A 22,914-nucleotide genomic window follows, 5' to 3' on the forward strand; every position below is an offset into this window, starting at 1 on the left:
GTTCAAATACAATAATATTTACCATTTTTTTTACATGAAAGATATACCTGTACTTATACAGGGTCTTTTCCTAATAGCGGAGCATAGGAGATTCGTGTTAGTTGACTATAGCACTCGGAATGATGGAATCTGAGAGCGCTGATTGGTCAATATTACGTAGTACCAACAGATAATAAGCCGTTACCAATAGTTGGATACAAAAAATGAGATTCATCCGCCATATTGGTATGGAGAAATGTTTACATGCTAATCCTAGCAGAAAGAGGTGTAAAATGGAGAAATGTCAAATGGTAAGGTTCCTAAAGTAAAAATTGAAAATAATGAATGGAAAGTACGAATAATCTTCATTTTCATTCAAAGCATTCAATTTTTACTTTAGTAACGACAACATTTGACATTTTTCCATTTTTCACCTCTTTCTGCTACGATCAGCATGTAAACATTTCTCCATACCAATATGGCGGATGAATCTCATTTTTTGTATCCAAGTATTGGTAACGGCCTATTATATGTTGGTACTACGCAATATTGACGAATCAGCGCTCTCAGATTCCATCATTCCGAGTGCTATAGTCAACTAACACGAATCTCCTATGCTCCGCTGTTAGGAAAAGACCCTGTATACCTATCTACTTTAATGATATAGACAGTTTCAATAATCAAATGACAGATTCTTAATAGATTTCCACATCACCCAGGAGGTACTTTTAATGATGCATCTTTTTTAAGTAGTATCCCCAGTAGGTTATATCCACTGTAATTAACAACACGAGAAATTAAAAATTAATTTGGTTTATATGTTGTGATTGGAGGAATTATCAAAGAAGTATCTATCTCGTTGTGTTAGTCAAATATGTTCTCTTGAGAGTAGCCAAAGTGGATTCATTCATGGAAAATCGTAAATCATTTTTAATTTGTTTCAGTTTCGAAAGTGAACATATTCACGCAAATAGGTAGATTTAAACAGAAAAAATTTTGCGCCTAAAATTTCTGAAAAGACATAGAATTGCTTCTTAAAGTTGCAAGTATTTGGAGCAGATTCTTGAAGTAAATATTTACAGACGGCAATGTGAGGAATAATATTAAATACTAAATCATGCCTAAACATACATTAAAATTTGCACCGAAGGAATTAATACGTCTGATCAATTGAGAAGTAGACTGTTTTGACGTTTGCAATTAATAAATTGACATTATGAAGGTGATTCGTTAAGCTATTGTTATTAAAGCTAATTCACAAGGAGAATGCATATTTTTTGTTCTATAAGAAATTTTGAAACTTTCGCAAGTTTTTAATGATAAATAATACGCGATTTTATGAGAATGTGTACAACTGTACGCACACTACTTTAAGCAAATTCACACCTACATGTAATTTTAATTTGATATATCTAGTGAACTGCTATAAGGAATGTTACTTTCATATAGTGTTTTGAAAAACTCTTGAGATAAGCTAAAAGAATATGCAATAAAAAATAGTAGGTTATTTAAAAAATTCAATCATATGTTTTTTAAACACAATTTGAAAATCAAACTAATGGTAACATTTTATGTCCCCTTTTGAACCATAAAACTTTTGTATGAAACATTTTTTGAAAAATTATTGGATTTCGAAATAATCAACTGGTATCTTTTGTAACGATCACCCTGTGTTGTTATTATACTCAGGAGGTTGACTAGAAGATTTAAATATTTTAGTATCATTTTCAGTCTCCCAACGAACTTTTTCAGTATAACAACAATATTATTGTGTTCGAGATTAGGAGGAGCAGAAAATGTTGCGAAGTAGATTCCGCATTTCTCTGTTATATCTCCCATCTCTATTGCGCTCACAATAGACGGCTAGACCGACAGCGTCTAGCCGCTCTATCTGTCTCTCTCTCCGCGGCGCGCTTGCGCGTCTTCTGGCCCTGGCGCGTCGCGGCCGCGAAGCGACACTACTTGCGCGCTTGGCCACTAGGTGGCCAGCGCCCGCGGCAGCTCTCTCGCTGGCAAGATTAGTGTCGCGTAATTATATAGATGGGTCCTTGATAAGGACCCATCGCACCTCAGCCTTGCTCGACCGCTGCCTTACCCGCAGCAACAGCAGCACCTTTTTGAGCCTTTCGGCACCACCGCCTCCACGGCATTTTTTGACGCCTCCACCGGCGAACTCTACGGGTCGACTACTTTGGTAAGTATCACCCACCACCCACTGCCTACCAAGAGGGGACTACCCCTCTGCGGCATTTCCTCCCTCCTAAGGGAAATTTCTCCGAGGACTGCCCGGGAGAAGTCCAACCCTCTCCTTCCCCTCCACACTGCCTCCGAGGACTACCTCGGACCCAGTGTTCCGACCCTCAAATCCAGGGCTCTCGACGAGTCGGGTAGTGGGAGGGGTAGATTCACCCTAGGGGTTGGGGTGGCTCGGAGCCACCATAGCTCTGTGAGAAGGGGGCTGAGGGGTAAGGGGACTTCCCCTTCCCTAAATCCACCTCTCCTATTTCGCTTACTCCCGTGGCTGGGGATTTTACTGGGGAATACTCCAGGGAAAATTGCCCAGTCCGGGAGTTGATAAGTCCGCGTTCCTTCCTGGGGAATTCTAGTCTTTGGGGTTCTTGGGAATCTTCGATTACCGAAATTCCCTAGAATTTGACGACAACAAATTCACTAGGAAGTCTATCATTTTAGTCTAGCGCTTCTTTGTAAATATATTTGTACATTTTATTTATTTGAATGAAGACTCTTTTACCTCCTACATTTGTCTTCGAAATTTATTCTCAGATATAACCTTCCCTTCTGACCACAGGGCTGGAGCCTACTTGGGCACTGTCTCGCACATATTGACATTGCCAAATATCAGCAGTTATTCGATAGATGATTATTGCCGTTTAAAGTGTCACAATAAACGGTCATTAGAACGGATTAGTCGATTAGGTCTCCGGTTGTGCGATTTTGTAATTTAGAGGTCGAAATAAATCTTCTCTTCTTTCTTTTGTTCATCAAAATTTGATTTCTTTTGAAGGAAGTGATATCGATTTCTTCCTTGATTTTGCTGGTTTTGTGTTGTGAATTCTCTAATTTATTGACAGTTAGAGTGATAAAATGAGTTGAAATCAAAAATATAATCAGTGTGCGAAACAATGTCCCAAGTTGGCTCCGAACCTGTGGTCAGAAGGGAAGGTCTTGTTCTAGAATAAAATATTCAAAGCCAAAGATAAGAGGCAAAAGGAGTTTTTATTTAAATAAATAAAATGTACAAAATTTTACAATATTTACAAAACAACCGCTAGACTGATGATCGACTTTCTAGGGAATTTGCTCTCGTCAACTTCTAGGGAATTTCGGTCTACGAAAATTCCCTAGAACCCCCGAAAACAGAATTCCCCAGAAAGGAACGCGGACTTAGAAGCTCCCGGACTGGGCAATTTTCCCTGGAGTATTCCCCAGTAAAATCCCCAGCCACGGGAGGAAGCGAAATAGGAGAAGTGGTTTTAGGGAAGGGGAAGTCCCCTTACCCCTCGGCCTACTTCTCCTAGAGCTATAGTGGCTCCGAGCCACCCCAACCCCTAGGGGAATGCTACCCCTCCCGCTACCCGACTCTATCGAGAGCCCTGGACTTGAGAGTCGGAACACTGGGTCCGAGGTAGTCCTCGGAGGCAGTGTGGAGGGGAAGGAGAGGGTTAACTTCTCCCGGGCAGTCCCCGGAGAAATTTCCCTTAGGAGGGAGGATATTGCCGCAGAGGGGTAGTCCCCTCTTGGTAGGCGGTGGGTGGTTGGGTGATACTTACCAAAGTATGGTACCCAATGAGTTCGCCGGTGGAGGCGCTCTTGAATGGCCTGGTGGAGGCGCTGCCGTGGAGGCGTCAAAAAAAGCCGTGGAGGCGTCAAAAGATGCTGCTGTTGCTGCTGTCAAAAGCAGCGGTCGAGCAAGGCTGAGGTGCGATGGGTCGTTATCAAGGACCCATCTATATAATTACGCGACACTAATCTTGCCAGCGAGAGAGCTGCCGCGGGCGCTGGCCACCTAGTGGCCAAGCGCGCAAGTAGTGTCGCTTCGCGGCCGCGACGCGCCAGGGCCAGAAGACGCGCAAGCGCGCCGCGGAGAGAGAGACAGATAGAGCGGCTAGACGCTGTCGGTCTAGCCGTCTATTGTGAGCGCAATAGAGATGGGAGATATAACAGAGAAATGCGGAATCTACTTCGCAACATTTTCTGCTCCTCCCAATCTCGAACAATCAGCGTTTCAACAGTTGCTGGGAAGACAAATTCTTCGTTTATATATCCAACAAAACGGTATGTCTGATTTGCCATTATGAGCCATCCATAGTTTCTAAATTTACTATAGAAAAACATTCTTTTTCAAAGCACATGTCGAAATATAATCATTCAATTTATAAAGATGATGAAAGACGAAATTTAATAGAAGAATTGAAATTATTTCTTAAACAATATTCTGATGAACCTCCAAATTTGGATATTGCTGCCCAAACATCCTCATTTGCTCGTAAAGCTTCCTACGATATTTCTTTGCTAATTGCTCAATGTGGTAAGCCTTTTGTTGATGGCGAATTTATTAAATCGTGTCTTCTTAAAGCAGTAAATGCATTTGGAGGATCTTTGACGGTTGATGATATTCTTCAAATTCCATTGAGCGATAAAACGCTTGCTTCCAGAGTGTAAGTAATAGCTGGTTCTATTGAAGAAAAATTGAAATCTCTGCTACAGTCGTGTGTATATTTTTCATTGTGCCTCGACGAAAGTACTGACAACCGTCATGTCAGTCAATTAAGTATGTTTGTGCGCATTGTACAAGATGACTTTTCTTATACTGAAGAGTTATTAGATTTCTTCCCGTTACATGGTACAACGACAGGCGCAGATATTTTTAGCGTGGTAGAAAACACTTTTGAAAAATTTAATATTAATTTTTCCAAGTGTTCATGCATCGTTACGGATGGTGCACCGTCTATGGTAGGAACTAGAATAGGATTTGCTGGGCAGCTATTTCAAAGAAATATAAAAGTTCCTTTAATCCATTGCATTATTCATCAAGAAGCATTATGTGGCAAAGCAATAAAGATTACTGCTGCAATGAAAATGATCACAAAAATTATAAATTTCATTAAAGGAGGAAATAGATCATTAACTCATCGTCAATTTAAATTATTTTTAGCTGAGCATGATTCACTCTATAAGGATATACCTTTATATTCTGATGTTCGTTGGCTTAGTGCAGGGCAATGTTTAGGAAGGTTTTTCGCTTTAAAGAATGAAATAATGATGTTCTTGCATAGTATAGCAATGACATCAGCAATGTATAATGAGTTCAAATCATTCTTAGAAGATATAGATTCCCTTTGTGAGCTAGCATTAATAACAGATATAACAAATCATCTTAACACTTTGAATTATAAATTGCAAACATCAAAACAATCTATTTCTCAATTAGTCAGTCATATCGATTCCTTCATAGCAAAATTAAATATGCTTATGCATGATTTAATACATAATAGCTTTTATCACTTTCCCGCATGTAAATATTTACTGGAAGAATCTGCTCCAAATACTTGCGACTTTAAGAAACACTTCTATATCCTTCAATCGATTATTGAAGAATTCACTACTCATTTTAAAGATTTGCAAGCTCTTAGGAAGGATTTAATTTTATATGAAAATGTCTTCATTGTACCTATTGAAGGGCAAAATGTAACCTTACGGGAAGAACTTTGCGACTTACAAAATGATATTTCTTTGCATTATTTAAAAAATAAATTTCAGAACTCATTAGAAAATTTTAAAACCTTACCAAAAGACAAATATCCTTTTCTAACAAGTTTTGAGCTCAGGATATTTTCTATGTTTGGATCCACCTATTTGTGTGAATGTTTGTTTTATAAAATGAAACAAATCAAGAATGATTTACGGTCTTCCATGAATGATTCCATTTTGACTGCTCTTATGAGAACATATTTAACTAACATCGAAATAGATACTTCTTCGTTAGTTCCTCCAGTCACAACATATAAACCAAATTAAGTTTTAACTTCTCTTGTTGTCAATTACAGTGAATTAGATCTATTGGGGATACCACTTACAAAAAAAATGCATCATTAATAGTACCTCCTGGGTGAGGTGGAAATCTATTAAGAATCTGTCATTTGATCCTTGAAACAGTCTACAACATTACAGCATATATATAAGTATATAATTACAGGTATAACTTTCGTGCGAAAGGAATGGAAAATAGTATTGTATTCGTACGCATTTTTATTTTTAGCAGCAGAACTACAATAGGGAAAATAATACTGCAATTTGCGTACTTTTAATAGTTATAAATTCAACACGCAGGGCCATAGCACTATTCTTTTATAGATCAAATAAATTTAATGTTTATTAAAATCAACTAATTACATTAGTGTAACACACTTTCGACTTATTATTTGGTAATACTATATTTAGAATAACGTTGAGCCAATAAATGGTAAGTTTTTTATACTATTGCTGATAAACAGTAATTTGGTCCCATGTATTTTATTTGTTCCAGAATTGCGTGTGCCGCCCCTGGCTATGTTTTACGCGCCCAGCTACGACCAGCGACTGCGAGCCCACGTGACTTAGTGGAGGGGATAGAGCTTGGAAATCAGCCGAAAGTTGCAAGCAGTTCCGAGCCCTGTCCTATATGTTCCATTAAAGATGTGCAATAAATAATAGCAATTATTAAATGTGTCTTGATGAATGATTCCTGTAACAGAAATAATTACAAACATTTTAACAAAGAATAATATCCCAGTCAGTTTTCCTTTTGTGGTTTGGAATACTCATCTGATAACTATTCTTCTTTCTGCTACACATTAGTCCCTTTACTTCAGCTGCTTCAAACTGTTGATTAAATAACTTGCATGCACTCATTTACAAATGAAGGATTTATTTGTAGACAAACAGAATATTTTCACACTTTAAGGAATTACATAAATTTGGAAAATACTGATTTAATTACTTTTATTATAATCCATTCTATTGTGTTACAAACAACTGATACTTCACATTTCATGAATTTTATCTTATTTGACATTTACTATTTTATGAACTAATGTCGAGTAGACTATATGTACATGAGTACTAAAATGTATATGTATATTATTTTCATTTTTCTATACTCTCAATTACAGATACCAACTTAAATGAGTTTTATTATAGTGTGGTATAATTCAGAAAAGTATGGAGTGACGTTAGCCGAAAGGTCGACAAATCAATTTCCCACAGTGTAGGAAAGTATAGTAAAGAAGTAAAATTAAGCATGCGAAATATTGAAATAGCTAACGCTAGGATAAATGAAATATCAGAATATTGTCCAACTGAATTCTCACGATCTCCAAGTACCATTTCGGAGTTCCATAAATACAAAGGGACGGTTCTTCGTCAAATGCTAAAGTACGTAGGTTCTGTGGTATTCATAGGCATCGTCAAAAATGAAGGTTATGAACACTATTTATTACTTCATGTTGCGATTCGTTGTTTGTCAAAAAAATATTCGCCGTATGAAACTGATTTCAATTTCGCAGATCATGCTTTAAAGGCATTTGTAGAGCTTTGTACAGGCATTTATGTGACATCATTCGTTTCGTTTAATGTACACGGTTTACTCCATATCGTTGAAAATTCAAGGCGATTTGGTAATTTAGATAATTATTCTGCTTTTGAATTCGAAAATAACATGAGATATTTTAGAAATCATGTCAGAAAACCTAAAGATCCTCTTCAACAAATTGTTAACCGTTGATTTGAGAAAAAAAAGTTTATCAAAACAGCAGTTTCAAATATGGGTGAAGTAAAAATTTTTCATAAGCATGAATCTGGTTTCGTACCACAGTATTTTATGAAGTGCAGTCAGTACAAAAAAATGGAGACGTCAGATTACTGTTTGAGTTTAGAAAAAAGAAATAATTGTTGTTCTTTGAAGGATGGAAGTGTTTGCTTGGTTCGAAATATCATTCTTCACAATGATTCAATTTATCTAGTAATAAACAAATTTACTAAAATCAACGATTTCTTTGATGTTGGATTCCCGTCATCATATTTGGAGTCTTCAAGTGTACAAATTTATCAACTATTCATGAAACTATTCATTTTCGTGAGGTACACTTAAAGTGCTTTCGTATGCCGCTTAGAATTAACCAAAGTGAAAAATGTAATACTTATAAATTAAACGAATTTGTTATGTCTTATATAATTGCTAGCCTAGGATAACTCATTTATATGTCAATAATGATCCAAACAATGTAAGGAAAATTATTATAAAAAATTAATACATTTTATGATTGAGGAATATGTAATGTAACGTTATTCCCGTCCGTGTGAAGAGCCACTCACACTACGGGTTTTCTCATTACCTTCACCCGTCCTTATTTATCGGTATCAGGGCGCCAGTTGGTCAGTTGGGTGGCCAACAACCCTACGTTATCATTGGAGTCTTTCAACCACATTCTCTCTATGCATCTTATACGGCCCTGCGTCCATGCATTTGAACGGTAGCGGTAGCCAGGGTCGCTCAGTATGATAGGTCGTGGAGAGAGGGGAGGGTTCCTTGCGGAAGTCCGAGCCTCGCAGACCTATCTGCTGAAGGGCATACATTTATCCCTCACCACCTACACACAAGTGGTGGTGAGGAGTGCGGGAACGTGCGGTATCATTGCCAAGCATAGAGTTTGCCAGGAGCGAACCACCACGGAGGCAATGTTCGCGGCTCGTCCAGCCATAGCGCAAGCCTATGGGATTACGGAGGGCACCGGCACACATTCCAACGGGCTAACTACGCCCCTGCACAACGCACTATGCATTGGCCGGTATCCAGTAGTGACGTACGTGCAGGCTGGCCTATAGATTCGGATTTTGACCATCGCGCGGTTTGGTTCGAAAAGTACTAGAAGGCTATACCAGCTTTAGTTTGGGAAGTGTATAACATACAACCTCTTTTCATCCGGATCTCTTTACCTTTTCTTTTTCCCTCTCTACATTACCACCACCTATGATGCGCTAAAGAAAGTAATCCAAGAGTTTCTCCAACTGTACGGGAAAACCGTGAGCTTCAAGTTTTTATTCCAATAGTGCGAGATAACTGTGAGTATCCTTCTTTCCTATTAACACTGGTGAATACTGGCCTGTGGTGTCAGTCATAACATCCCTAACAGCACAAAGTTGACTTATAGTCGATTATAAGTTGACTTATGAGAAGTCGACTTTCTATAATTGACTTGTTCTTTGACTAAAATTGGGCTTTATACAGACTAAAAGTCGATTCGTAGTTGACTTATAGTCGACAATTTCCCACTTTAAAGTTGACTTGTAGAAGTCACCATATAGTTGACTTTTAGAGGTCACCATATAGTCGACTTTCTCTAGGCAGAAATTAGTGCAGTTTTTTATTGCTTATATACATTAGTAATTTCTAATCATAATAAATTATTTAAGACATATATATATATATATATATAAAGGCGTTTTATTTTGACATATGCTTAAATCTGAGAATACAAAAATGTTTGATAATGTAATTTTTCTAAATGATATTGAAATCAGAATTAATCTATACATTTTTTAAACTTTTTTAATTTTAAATATAATAAAAATAATTTATATTGAGAGCAAATTTTGTTAGGTATTTGTCATTGATGATCCTTGCTCATAGCGATGACGGTCACTGGATCGTCGTAACCATTCCTGCATGATTTGGTGTATTCCACTGATCGTGCTGCCTTTTACACATTTTATTATAGTATCTATAAAAAGAAAAATTTATTAAACTAATCTGCACGATGTACAATAAATTGAAATCTGTGAATTAATTGCTTTTGCTATACACAAGGTATAGAACAGACTTTTCTAATTAAGGTTAGCTTGAGTGGATGAAAATGTATGAAGGAAGAGGAATTACCACTAATAATTTTACAAATTATAGTCTTTTTAAAGCTTATTCTCTTTTGATGGCCTGCCCAGGATAAGGAAATACCCAATGGATTAGATATGAGACTTTTCATGGCGTTCTTTGTAGCAATTTTGTCATTAGACCCACCATTTTTGGAAATAACATCTTCCTACAAAGGTTTAGGAGGAAAATATAAATGGTTAAAAGGAGCTTAAGACTTCAAATAAAAAGGTGAGTTAATTCAATATTAAATGTTAGACATGCATACATCATAACAAAGAGACTATTAATGTTATTGAATACATCCTTTTAAAAATGTTTGTCTAAAACGATAATGTAATAAGTTGAATGATATGTAAATTATGGAAACACCTGTATTTTTAAAAATATTTCAATTAAATTGAAATATTTGTTAACAGAATGCTTCATAGCATAGTAAATATAAAATAAATAAAATCTATTTATATTGTATTTACTACATCACAATACATTTTTATGTAATATACATATAGGTATATAAAATTTCTTACCAATTGACGTTTAGCTGCAGTATTTTCTTCTAATAGTGAATTAAATTTCTCAAACTCCTCTAAGGTTAAGAGAGGTAGAACCGGTAATAGGTGACCTAATTCTCTAAAATTCTCAAAGCTGTTAGAGCTTCCTGAGATTTGTTTCTCCAGAAGTAAGGTTTTAATTTCAAAAACCATCCTAAAGAGTTTCTTCCAATTTTCATTTCCCTCACGTCTACATTTAGCTGTAATAAAATACTGTATAGTTATGGAATATTAATTTAAATTAACAAGAATATATATTATACTTACAGCAGCAATTTCGATGTTCCATTCCATTAATTGTAAAATCATCATGTTCTTTTAAGTTTTCTGTAAAGAAAAAGAAAAATGAGTTTATGATGCTATAAACAAAAATTACAATAAAGTTATATAAACTTATGCATGAATAATAACAACTCGAAGAACTAATAAATCTTACGGAAGCAACTTTCATTAAATATCTTACTTTTTTCCTTTCGTAAAACAGGAACAGTGTCAGGGTCATCTTCGTAATCTTCTCCTGTTGAGTCTACAAGGCAATTGAAGAAAAAATTATTATCAAGTAATTATCAAGTGCTAATGGCAAATCAATATGTTTTAGTATCAAAAGGATGACAATTGCTTACAGTGAAAATGTTTGGGTGAAGCTTCATTATTTATCCGTTCTATTAAAAGATCCACAGTTTGCACCAAATTTTCTGTAAAGAGATTAAAAATTACTTAATCGATAACCCTATAAGTATAATAAAAATTGCAAAAAAGTACTGTAATACTACATGCCATTTCATGTATATATTTATTTTAAAAGATTATATAGATACCTGTTTCCAATTCTTGATAACTTGTATCTGTAGTTTGCCCCGTCTGCTCCACCACAGAGAGTACAGCTTGTGTACTGGTTTGCGCTGTGAGGTAAAAAAAATTATTACTTCTTTATAGTTATGAATAAACTATTACATACCTTTATTTACCTTTTTCATTAAACTGCAATGGGCATTGCGGAAGAGGAACAAGTTTAGTAACTAATTAAAAAGTGCAAAGTATAAGTAACTTTTAATTCAGCAATGTTGTTATAACAATTTTAAGTGATAAATTACCATCGTTTTGCTGCTCATTTTGTGTATTATTAGTTTTTGTAGATCCTATAATTATAATTAAGAGATTTGTTAGTGCTTTAAATTACCTTATTAATCTAGCTGCATTTAGAAAATTTGCTGTAGATCCTCTAAGCATTCTACTTGCATGCATAGAATACTATGTACAATCAATACAATTGGTAATAAAAGTGTGTATTTAATTATTAACGAATTATGTTTTAATTTATATATTCAAGTTTATAGTTACATTTGTATTTTATTTATATTAAGGTAATTGAACTCTAATTACTGATTTAAAAAGCTACTGGTACTATTAATTTGAATTACCTTTTCTTTGTAAGGCTTTTGGAGTGGATTTTTTTTTCATGTTTTTTACAGGAACATCTCCATCAGCTATACAAAAGTATTTTGCACATATAAGCTTATTAAAATATATAGATTTTAAATACAATTTAAATTCTTACATAAATTATCCTCCAGTGAGCACAATGCTTTAACAGCTTTACGTTTCTTTTTATTAACCAAAAGGTCACAGATTGTGTCTGTATCAGCATCGGATGATAGCCAAACACTTTTTTTTCCACCTCCAACGCTTCAGGAAAGGAAACTTTCAATTGAAATATATTTAATAATTAATAAACAAATATGATAATATTGAGGTCTATAAATTTTATAATATCTTACCAAAAGGACCAAGAAGCTTTGAATAGCTTAAAAGACACCAATCGCTGTTGGGCTCCAAAGCCTTTGATATGGCCTGACGGGAATTAATATGTTTTGGTGGCCACCAATAAAGCTCTTCTGTGGCAAATACCCATGAATTAGGGACCACAGAACAAATTCCATCTCCAAGTATTACATACCAAACCTAGAGACCAAACGTTTAGTATAAATGTGATAGTATAAGAAAATAAAAAAATATATATTTACGTACATGTAATTATGAAGAAGAGGGTGAGTTATATACTGCATACATATATACATAAAGTCAATTGTAAAGTTATTTATAAATATAAAATAGACAGATAGAATTAATATAAAAAATAAATTAAACCTATTCATTTAACAGTGGAAGAACAACATATGTACCATCAATATAATCTAATTGTACCCCTTTAGAAATGATGGATGAAATTGGCCATATTTGCAAATTAGAAAGATTGGAAGCGACATAAAGATTGAAAAGTCTCGAGTCACAAGGATAATTAGGTAACCTAGTGAGGTTTGTAAATTTTGAACCGATGATCACAGGATTACCACGCTGGAAACAAATATATGATATGCATACAATACTTGTCGTATCATTCACTTCTATATAACAGCAGTTGTTATAAGCTTTAGTTGTTAAAGTGAAAGCTGAAAATTTAATTTCACTATGAGCATGATCGCAGCCATATGGTAAATTATTGATATTTAAAGGTTTTAACATTTTAGGCGCTACAGAATTTAATCTAATTTTTTGTGCATGTATGAACGAAATTTCATGTAATCTATTATATAATTGTTGAAGTGGCTTTTCAAATTTTCGTAACAGTTTTCTTAAAATAAACAAGTAAGTTTCGAAAGGAAACGCACTAAATGAATCTAATGGACCTAATCTTTTGGCATCTGCAGATATATGTATTAAATTATGAATATTATAAGTTAACGTTTGAGGTCCATATAAAATAGACATGTTTTGAACAAAATTAATTAATAAACTATTACTATATGCATTGTTTTTATAAAATTCTTTACTGTTGCAGAGTATTCTCATAGCACAGTTCAAACTATTGAAATGAATGTATTTTTCATTAGGCAACACATTTGCTAAAACTACAGGACCCAAATAAAGAAGAAAAGTGCGATATTGTGTTGCTTTCCAAGAAGTATATTCATTAAGATCAAAATATTTTCTAGAAAATTCTACAGGTATGCATTTAGAAATCATTTTCAATGAATTATACAATCTATTAATATAAATTTTTGCAATTCTTGATATTTGTTGTTTTTCTAGCCACAAACTCAAAAGCTGTTTCATGACACCGAGACATGTATTGTGCATGTAATCAATTGGAAAACTAGTGATCATTGGAATTGAGAGACGTTCAAATGGAGAAGAAATATCTACCAAGTGATGCCCAACCTGACTTCTTGAAGAAAAATCTGGATCAGTTCGTAGAGGTGAATTTAAATCTGGGAAAGTCATTCGTCGACCTATTCTAAGACCAGTGACTGTACACTTTCCACAAGCATAATATCCATTATGAGATTTGGTGCAAGTAACATAGGCTTTTGCTGGGGAATCACAAATTATATTGCATATTTTAATTTGCCAATGCTGATGCATATAATTAAAACCTGAACTATTCAAAGTGATTAATTCATTAATTAAATCTCTAAGAAATTCTGTAATACAAGGTTTTTTACTACCATGATAAATTCCTATCACAAACGGTGTTACAAAATTTGATATGCGTCCAAGAATAGGCCATAAATGCCTTTTAGGACTTTTAGATATGGTCATACCATCAATATGTAAATCTATTTTTATTACATTATTAGAGATAACTAAGTTAAATTTTTTAAAAATATTTATTAAAGCATTTGATAGCCCGAAGTGAACATATTGACCATGAGATATATTTTGGACTATATATGAATTAGGTTTTGGAGTATTCATTATGGTTCGAGCATCAAGTGGTAGATCATGACCCTGGCGAGATAGAATATGCAGCAAAGAAGTAATAGCATTTTGGTGAATATTGAATTCAATAGCCCATTTACGTAATTCTTCTCTGAATGAAATTGAGTTTGTTTCAGTATCGACACTGTTTATATTTATATTGCTGTAAAGCTCCCTGTTAATATTCCTGTCATTGTCACTGTTAATGATCCTATCATGATTAGTATTTTCTCTATAATTGTTGTCATTGTCATTGTGACTATCGCTGTTTATGTTGTCATTGAGTATATGTTCAAGAGTACTATTATTTTCTAAACCATTACCATTAATGCTATTGTTCTGGCTATTATCAATTATGTTAATATTGTTAACTGGACATGAATGAAATTGGCTTATATTAGTACCTTGTATACTTGTATTGCTTTTAAATTCTTTGTTATAAAATGCTAATGTTCGTCTATTTCTTTGTCGTTTTGACAATTCAGAAAAATCTTTTGTCATTTTAAAAAATAATATAAAATTATTGTAACAGATTATAATATATAGCTCAATTATTTACTGTACGTATGTATATTAATTTGACTTTATGTATATGTATATGATAATATATATATATATATATATATCTTATTTTTTCGATTTAGCTGCAATAATCTGTTCACAGAAATGAGATTATTTTATATAAATTTATGTAAAACTTATTTGTAGGAAATATAAAAACAAAACGGGAATACATTTTAAGCGACTGCATTCTTCATAAGATTAAAAAATATATACATAATTAGTAGTACATACCATATTTTTTATTCGATAAAATAATATATCAGTAAATTGCCGTAATTATTGTCTTTTAATTCTGCAAACAGCGATGATATCCAATAAACGACTACCGCATCAAGCAATGGCTGCACAGGTTGCATTCAGTGGTTGCTTTTAATTAACCTGAAGATCGACATAATCAAACACAAATGGTATATTACATGCTCACACACACACTATATATATTTGTATCTGACTGGCTGATGCCTTTGTACTGACTACAATAGGTTGACTTATAGTTGACAATTTGAAGTCGACTGGAGGATGACTAAGACAAGTCAGCTTACAGTCGACAATTACAAGTTGACTTGAGACTGACTAAGAAAAGTCGACTGAAAGTCGACTTTTAGTCAAGTGTGCTGTTAGGGATGGCAAATAATAATAACTTAAACCCCCTAAAAAGGACAATTTCCATATCGGAAAACTTAAACGATAATTAAACCACACTTGACACTATGCCACATAAGATAAATGAAAGAAATTCAAACAAGAAACAAAAATCGAACACTATATCACCACAACACCTATATACAAATTTAAATACAGCGCCTTTTTCGGTAAACGTGCAGATGAAGGACCAAAATAACAATAATTTGGGCAATTTCCATAAACTAAAAATTGCCAAGATATTGTTCAATGCTGATATATCCGGTATTACTGAAATAAAAAGCGGAGGCAAGGATCGAGTTTTTATTACTTTTGATACAGCTATAAACGCGAATAAATTTGTTACTCTAGACAGCTCAATTTATACCGACTGGAATATATTTATTCCTTCTTATAAAATCCTTAAAACTGGGATAATTAAGGATATCCCAATCGAATTTTCAGAAGAAGAAATTAAAGAAAATCTAATATACGATTATGAAAATTACCCTATATATAAAATAGAGAAACTTAAAAGGAGAGTTTATGACCCATCTCGAACCTCCATAACCAACCAGACATTCTTCAAACCAACACCTTCGGTTAAAATCATCTGAAAAAACAGCAATCTACCATCCTTCGTGAAACTATATGGAGTTAAGCTTCACGTACAACATTTCATACAACCGATAAGAAAATGCTATAACTGCCTCAGATACGGTCATACTACCAATTTATGTAAGACAAAAATTAAATGTATAAAATGTTGTGGAGAACACAAAAGCGACTTTTGTGAATCAGAACCCAAGGCATGTTTTCACTGTAAAGAAGCACATCAGACTTTTGACTTCTCCTGTTCTTTCCATAAGTTGGAAAAAGACACCAAACTCATTATGGCAAAAGAAAACCTAGACTATTGGAAAGCTAAAGCAAAAGCTAAGTTATACTCAACAAGCTACGCGGATGCGATAAATAGAAAGACCAACACTATTCCCCAAATTATTGACTCACAACACCCAAACCATAACAATAATATAACTCTAGGTGACTTTATTCCATTCTACAGATTTAGCCAACAGATCTCCCCTTCAAGCAACAATCCACAGAATATAACCAACCAATATGATACATTAAATTCCTCCGATAATACACTACCTACCCATATTAACATCATTTTCGATAACCCCGACCTGAACACAGACAATCATCATACAATCTTATCATCAAACGCTATCTTAGAAAACGACTCTATTTAAAATAAATCTTCTCTAGAATACCAGGACACAAATTTGGTTGAAACACAGGATCCCCCTGAAGATCACGCCTAATATTTATCAGATATAAACAAAGTGACATCCACACCTTACTCCCCGCTAGCAAGTCCTTCAATATTCTCAAATCCTGGTTCAAATTCCAAAATATCCTTAAACCTTCCTTAAGCCACTACCCCACTAAAATATGAAACCAAATAACAGTTAAACAAATAACAACAGAGGAAATAATATAACGTTATACCAATGGAATATTAGAAGTCTCTTAAAGAACCTACACGACTTAAAATACATACTAGAATCGGAGAACCCAGATATCTTCTGCATCCAAGAAACATGGCTAAAAAAGGAAGACTTTCGAGGTTCTACTGGCTACCAATTCTATAGTCTTAACAGGCCCACGGACAAAGCTGGAGGAGGCCTGGTCACGCTAATAGGAAAACACCTGTTATCTTCTCAATTCACACCAAATTTCAATATTCCTAAGAATTTTGAACTACTAGCAAATAAGGTCTACACAAACAAAATAACTCTCCTCTATATATTTAACTGCTACAGACCACCAAATATATACCTAAACAAGATAGAATGGACAGAACTCTTTACAAACTTAATAACTTACACAAATGGTTCCCCCTTCTTTATTATGGGGGATTTCAACGCGCAAAATACAATTTGGGGTAGTTCAACGAATAATAGAGAGGGAAATATAATTTCAGATATCATAAAATATACGGATATATCTCTAATGAATAATGGCAATACGACAAGGATCAGTTTATCTCCAAATAAACGTAGCGTCCCTGACCTAACTTTCTGCAATCCCTCCCAGACCACATCATGTAGCTGGGACTCTACAGAGCGCTTTCAAGGCAGCGATCATTATATCATAAGAATAAAATACAATCTCACAACATCTACACAGAAAAATAGAAACAAACTCGTGACTAAATTTATTGATTGGAAAGTTTTCAACCAATGCTGCGAAAATCTTCTTAACTCTCAAGTTCCCTCCTCTTCCCCAAACCCGCAAACTACATATAATGGCTTTTACAAATTGCTCATCACAGCTACTGAAAACTCGGGAGGATACACTTCAGAATATAAATACATTAAAAGAAATTATGCCGAATGGTACGACAAAGAATGTAAAATTGAAATTGAAAGAAGAAACATCACCTTCAATTTATACAAAAAGGATAAAACAGCTCCAAACTTCTACAACTTCATCAAACAACACGAAGCATCAATGAAGACTCTTAGAAACAAAAAGCGCGAACACTTTAGAAGTTTCTGCAACAATCTAAATATGGACACACCTCTGGCAACTTTATGGAGGAACCTTAATAACATTAAATCAGGTATGAACAAAACCCAGCTCTCCACAACACCACAAACTGACACCCTAGAACTACTTAAAAACAAAATAAAAACTCTAACATCACACTCAAACAGTATGACTAGAACCCTGAACCATCAAAATCTACAGAAAACACATGACACTCAACAACATCAACAAGTTCCTCCAGATCTTCCCACATTTCCTAAATCAAACGAATACCTAACACAACCATTTACCATTAACGAATTAGAACATGCCCTGGACAAAATCAAAGTAAGCAAATCGGCAGGTCCAGATCTCATCAATAATCAAATCCTAAAAAATCTTCCCACAAAAGCCAAACTAGCACTGCTTTCAGTATATAACATTATTATGGAATCTGCAATCACCCCCACACAATGACGGTGGCAAACACTATTTTTTTACCTAAACCAGGTAAAAGGGACTATCGTTCAATCACGATAACCTCATCTATGTCTAAACTATTCGAGCATATGCTGCTCGCCAGGTTACAACATTGGTCCGAAAGAGATCTTCAGCTACCGCCTTCGCTGTAAGGGTTTAGAAAAGGCAAATCGGCAAGCGATAGCATCGGGGTATTAACTACCCACATAAAATCAGCGCGAATCAGGGGTAGATGAACGGGAGCAATCTTTTTGGATATAAAATGGGCGTTCGATAATGTCAACCTTGACATCCTATTAAACAAACTTAAAAATCTTCAATGCCCACTCAAAATTGTCAAAATTATCGATCAACTGATTAGAAATAGAGTCCTAAATTTCTACACAGGTTTCACTTACCTTGGCTCCCATACAGCCCACAAAGGGGTTCCCCAAGGAGCGGTACTGAGCCCTTTGTTTTTAACTTATATCTACACGATATACTGCACCACATTCATCAAGATGTAACCGTGTTACAATACGCGGATGATATCGCTGTTTTCTGCGACGACTATGATGTTGCGAACGTGGAGCTGAAACTCGATAGAACGCTGACGAATCTACACGATTGGTTATCGTCAATTGACCTAGAATTGTGCCCTGACAAGTCTAAATATGTTCTTTTTAATAGGCTTACTATACCGGGGACAACCCATATAAAGATGATAGATGCCCACCCACCCAATTCCGAATTCGCTACTTTCCTAGGAATCACTCTCTCATTCGACTTAAACTTTAATAGACATTTAAAAAATACCCTTGATAAAATTAACAAAAATTTCAACTTCCTACACTATCTCTCAAAAATTAAATGGGGTCCACACCCAATAATCATGCACAGATACCTCAACGCCACTATACTATCTATTATACATTGGAACCTATCAAATATAACCTTATGTAACAAATCTTTCATAAAAAGATTCGAAATACAGATAAGGAAATTCAGCAGACTTATCCTACGTCTAATGCCCTCTACCCCTGTCCCTATAGTTACAGACATATACAAGCTTTATCCGATTGAAACTAAGATAAATTTCCTACTGGACTGTTATATTTGCAGAATGAAAACTATAGCGCCTAACACACTCCTCAACAAACTAAACAATTATAGAGCCCTAATAGACTCTAAGAAGCTAAGTTATAATAATCATAGCACCCTCGTACACAGATTGCACCTCTCTACCCTCTCACATGACTCAGATCTCTACATCAATTCACACTCTCTACCACTCCCATATAACTACGACTGGACAGTCCTGGCGTATAGCTTTGAAAACGACACTCACACCATCTTTCAAAGTTGTATACCCAAAAAACAACAAAATCAAATTCAAAATACAAATAATAACAAATTTGAATCTTACGCTTTAAACATAACCAACACATGTCTAAAAGCCCCCAACGCGTGCATGATCTACACAGACGGAGCAACGTCCAAGACACATATAGCTAGCTTCACGGTTTTTTGCCAGAATCCTAAAAAAAATATTTTAGGTAGACTGCCAAATCACTACAGCACTTTAAATGCTGAACTATATGCTATACTTAAGGCCATCGAACTTTCAAAAAATCTGGAAATACCCTCCTTAATCATTACCGACTCCAAATTTGCAATTAACCAAATTAACAAACCTACCTTTTTGAAAGTTAATAACTCTATATTAACAGACATCAAATCCTTGCTAAGTAGATTAAATAGATCCTCAAAAAGAGAAGGCATAGTATGGTGCCCTGCAAGATCAGGAATAGATGGAAATCTCAAAGCGGATTAACTGGCTAAACAAGCGTTAAGCTCAAAAAACTTCTATACCAAGTATTTAGAAATAGAAGATGTAAATAACAAACTAAAATATTTATTCGACGAACAAATACAAAAAACCAGAGGAAAATTAAACGTAGACTCCTCCTCATTTAATAAATACTTCAGTTTCATACGAAACAGTAACAACAAATTAACAAGTAGACAAGCAAAAATAAACAATGGAAAAAATCCTTGGTTTTACAATTTTCCAGATTTAAGTAGGAAGCAGATATGTATCATATCTAGAATTAGGACAAACCACAACGCTTGTTCCTCTCATCTGCACAAAATTAAACTTTCGGCATCGCCCATATGCGACTGTAATGGCACCAGCAGACAAGATATCAACCAATTCTTCTGGTGGTGTTGTAAATGGAAGGAACAAAGGAATAAACTGTTAGATTCGCTAAAAAGAAAAAATATCATAAAGAAGCATAGTTTCCCAAATGCTCAACACCTTAGCTTTTCTACGGATCATGATGTACTTAAAGCTATGGTAAAATACGTGAATGACACAACAGCCTGGATTTAATACTCCAGATAGTACACCAATCGGTACTGATTAAATTTAAATCGATGGTTTCTCCTGGACCTCCTAAGCGCATTATCAGGAATCCCTCCTTTGACCCATATAACATATACATACGCCTACAATATGAAAACTCACCCAATTGAAATAAAGTACATAATATAGCACAATCCAGTGATACCAACGTGGGCAAATGGGAGTCTCCCTCCCGAACCCAGTCAGACATAAAAAAAAAAAAAAAAAAAAAAAAAGGCTGGCCTATAGCACACACCTCACGTACGCGAACGGACCCATGGCTCCCTGAGTGCCGCGTAACGCGCTCACCAGCACGCATGGACACATCAGCACAGTCCCATGGTCGCGTTCCGGCTGCCTGCTATGGCAGTCTGTGCACGACATTCGCGCAGCCTGCTTGAAGCGCGTAACCAGCGTTCAAGCCAGACTCGATGTTCTACCTCCCCTCCTCGTGGGGACTTATAGACACGGTCATTTCTTTAGGTCTCCCCGAGGCCGTTTCTCCTTATCTCAGGTTGCCTAGGTTGTTTGGCATGGCCCTGCCTTACTTCTCAGGGTAACCTGGATATCGTTTACTGGAGCGCCGGTCTTTTCATCCGGGCCTCTGCCTGTCAACGGGGTCTATCCTTGACGTTAGCTATAATCCACTCGTGAGCCTAACTCACGAGTCGGTAACGTAGGGATTAATAATATCCACTGTCCGGAAGCTTTTTTACTTTTTATTCGGTATCTCGCATAAGTAACGGAGAACTTCGTTACATATTCCCCTCCTTAACGGAGGTTTCGACCCGAAACCGAAAGCGCCCGAACACGAGTTTGTTTTTCGCTGCCACGCCCAAGCGTGCAGTGATGCACTTCAATCTGAGTTTACTGTTGCGGTAGCTTTGGCTTGTATGGCTTGATGTCTGCCGTAGACATTTTGCCAGTAACGTTTCCTGCCAAATCAGACAATTCTACAACTGTCTCCGATAACTTTTTCGCAATCATAAACGGTCTACCGAATGGTTTGTTCAGTGCAGCCGATATGTGTTTTGCGGCATTCGATAGCTGTCGGTTGCGCACTAAGACTAACTCGCCAACCTCATAGTGCTTTTCACGACGACGTAGATTATACGGTCTTGCCTGCCGTTCGTGCGCTTCTTCGAGAGCATCCTTGAAAACTGTTCTGAGTGTTTCCAAGCGTTTCATGCGTGCCAACCACTTTTCTGTCGGTTGCTGCATGATTTCGGAATCGCCTTCTAATTCACGTCGCGTCGACCTTGCCGATTCTGGTTCTCTACCCAGATTAGCGAATGCAGGTGTAGCTTGCAGTGAACCATAGTAGGCAGTATTAAATGCAAATCTAAATGCATCCAAATGCTGATCCCACTCTCGATGATCAGAATCGAGAAAGGCCTTGATCATCATCTTCAGGCTTCTATTCACCCTTTCGGTGCGGTTTGCCTGGGGATGATATGGAGGTTTCGTGGTTTGCCTCATACCCGTTAGTAGAGTAGCTAGGATGGTTCTGGGACCGCGTGGCGAGGGGGTCGGGGTCCCGCGGGGGCAAGGGAAGTAGGGGAATTGCCCCCTCTCCTCGTGCGCGGTTGTGCGCATGCGCATCGTCCTCCCCCGACGTTAAACTCGTAGGGTACACACGTGACCTCCCCCCCCTCTAATGTTAAGCAGTGGACGCCTGAGAGAGAGAGAGAGAGAGAGAGATTCCAGCAGAATAAACTCGTAGGGTACACACGTGGTCCCCCTTACGTTTATCCGTACAAGAGAGAGAGCCCCCCATCCCCCTTACGTTAAGCCATACAAGAGAGAGAGAGTAGTGCGATGATGCGACCTCCCCCCTCTTACGTTAAGCAGTGTACGTCTAAGAGAGAGAGAGAGAGAGAGAGAGAGAGATTCCATCTTTGTTCCTCTGTAGCTGATTCTTTGCAATATTTCTAGTACGGGATACAGTGGATTGGTGGAGAGGTAATGTAATAGAAAAAAAAACATAAATTTAAGGGAAAAAGCCTTTCGGCATAAAAAACCCTCTTTATTGAAATACATATGAAATATATATATATATATAGGTACCGCAATAAAAACAGCAACAGCATCTATAATTAAAAAGAAAA

At 35.9% G+C, this 22,914-nt stretch overlaps 2 protein-coding genes across 2 annotated transcripts; both read left to right on the plus strand.

Moving 5' to 3' along the window:
- Positions 1–3,556: 3,556 nt before the first annotated feature.
- Positions 3,557–6,600, plus strand: LOC136779322 (general transcription factor II-I repeat domain-containing protein 2B-like). The gene is made up of 8 exons (XM_066736856.1): positions 3,557–3,625; positions 4,165–4,275; positions 4,348–4,658; positions 4,743–5,985; positions 6,056–6,109; positions 6,260–6,370; positions 6,442–6,463; positions 6,527–6,600. The coding sequence occupies exons 1-8, from the start codon at positions 3,557–3,559 to the stop codon at positions 6,598–6,600; spliced, it is 1,995 nt and encodes a 664-aa protein (XP_066592953.1).
- An 11,813-nt stretch (positions 6,601–18,413) lies between these two features.
- On the plus strand, positions 18,414–20,794 carry LOC136779323 (uncharacterized). The gene is made up of 4 exons (XM_066736858.1): positions 18,414–18,450; positions 18,524–18,611; positions 18,808–20,224; positions 20,276–20,794. Exons 1-4 carry the CDS (start codon positions 18,414–18,416, stop codon positions 20,792–20,794), a joined length of 2,061 nt encoding a protein of 686 aa, XP_066592955.1.
- Positions 20,795–22,914: the final 2,120 nt, after the last annotated feature.

Source organism: Prorops nasuta, unplaced genomic scaffold (assembly GCF_024137725.1).
Source record: "Prorops nasuta isolate Cenicafe-Biocafe unplaced genomic scaffold, Cenicafe_Pnas_1.2 PNAS00016, whole genome shotgun sequence".
In the NCBI taxonomy this organism is placed as follows: Eukaryota; Metazoa; Arthropoda; class Insecta; order Hymenoptera; family Bethylidae; genus Prorops; species Prorops nasuta.

Excerpts from the sequence above, each read along its gene's own strand:
- LOC136779323 (XM_066736858.1), top strand. The coding sequence starts at position 18,414 with ATGACGGTGGCAAACACTATTTTTTTACCTAAACCAG. Across the intron at positions 18,451-18,523 it reads TATTTTTTTACCTAAACCAG|GTTACAACATTGGTCCGAAA; the intron begins GTAAAAGGGACT and ends GCTGCTCGCCAG. Across the intron at positions 18,612-18,807 it reads CGGCAAGCGATAGCATCGGG|GTTTCACTTACCTTGGCTCC; the intron begins GTATTAACTACC and ends ATTTCTACACAG.
- LOC136779322 (XM_066736856.1), top strand. The coding sequence starts at position 3,557 with ATGCTACCCCTCCCGCTACCCGACTCTATCGAGAGCCCTGGACTTGAG. Across the intron at positions 3,626-4,164 it reads GTCGGAACACTGGGTCCGAG|AGAAATGCGGAATCTACTTC; the intron begins GTAGTCCTCGGA and ends GAGATATAACAG. Across the intron at positions 6,464-6,526 it reads TAACGTTGAGCCAATAAATG|AATTGCGTGTGCCGCCCCTG; the intron begins GTAAGTTTTTTA and ends TATTTGTTCCAG.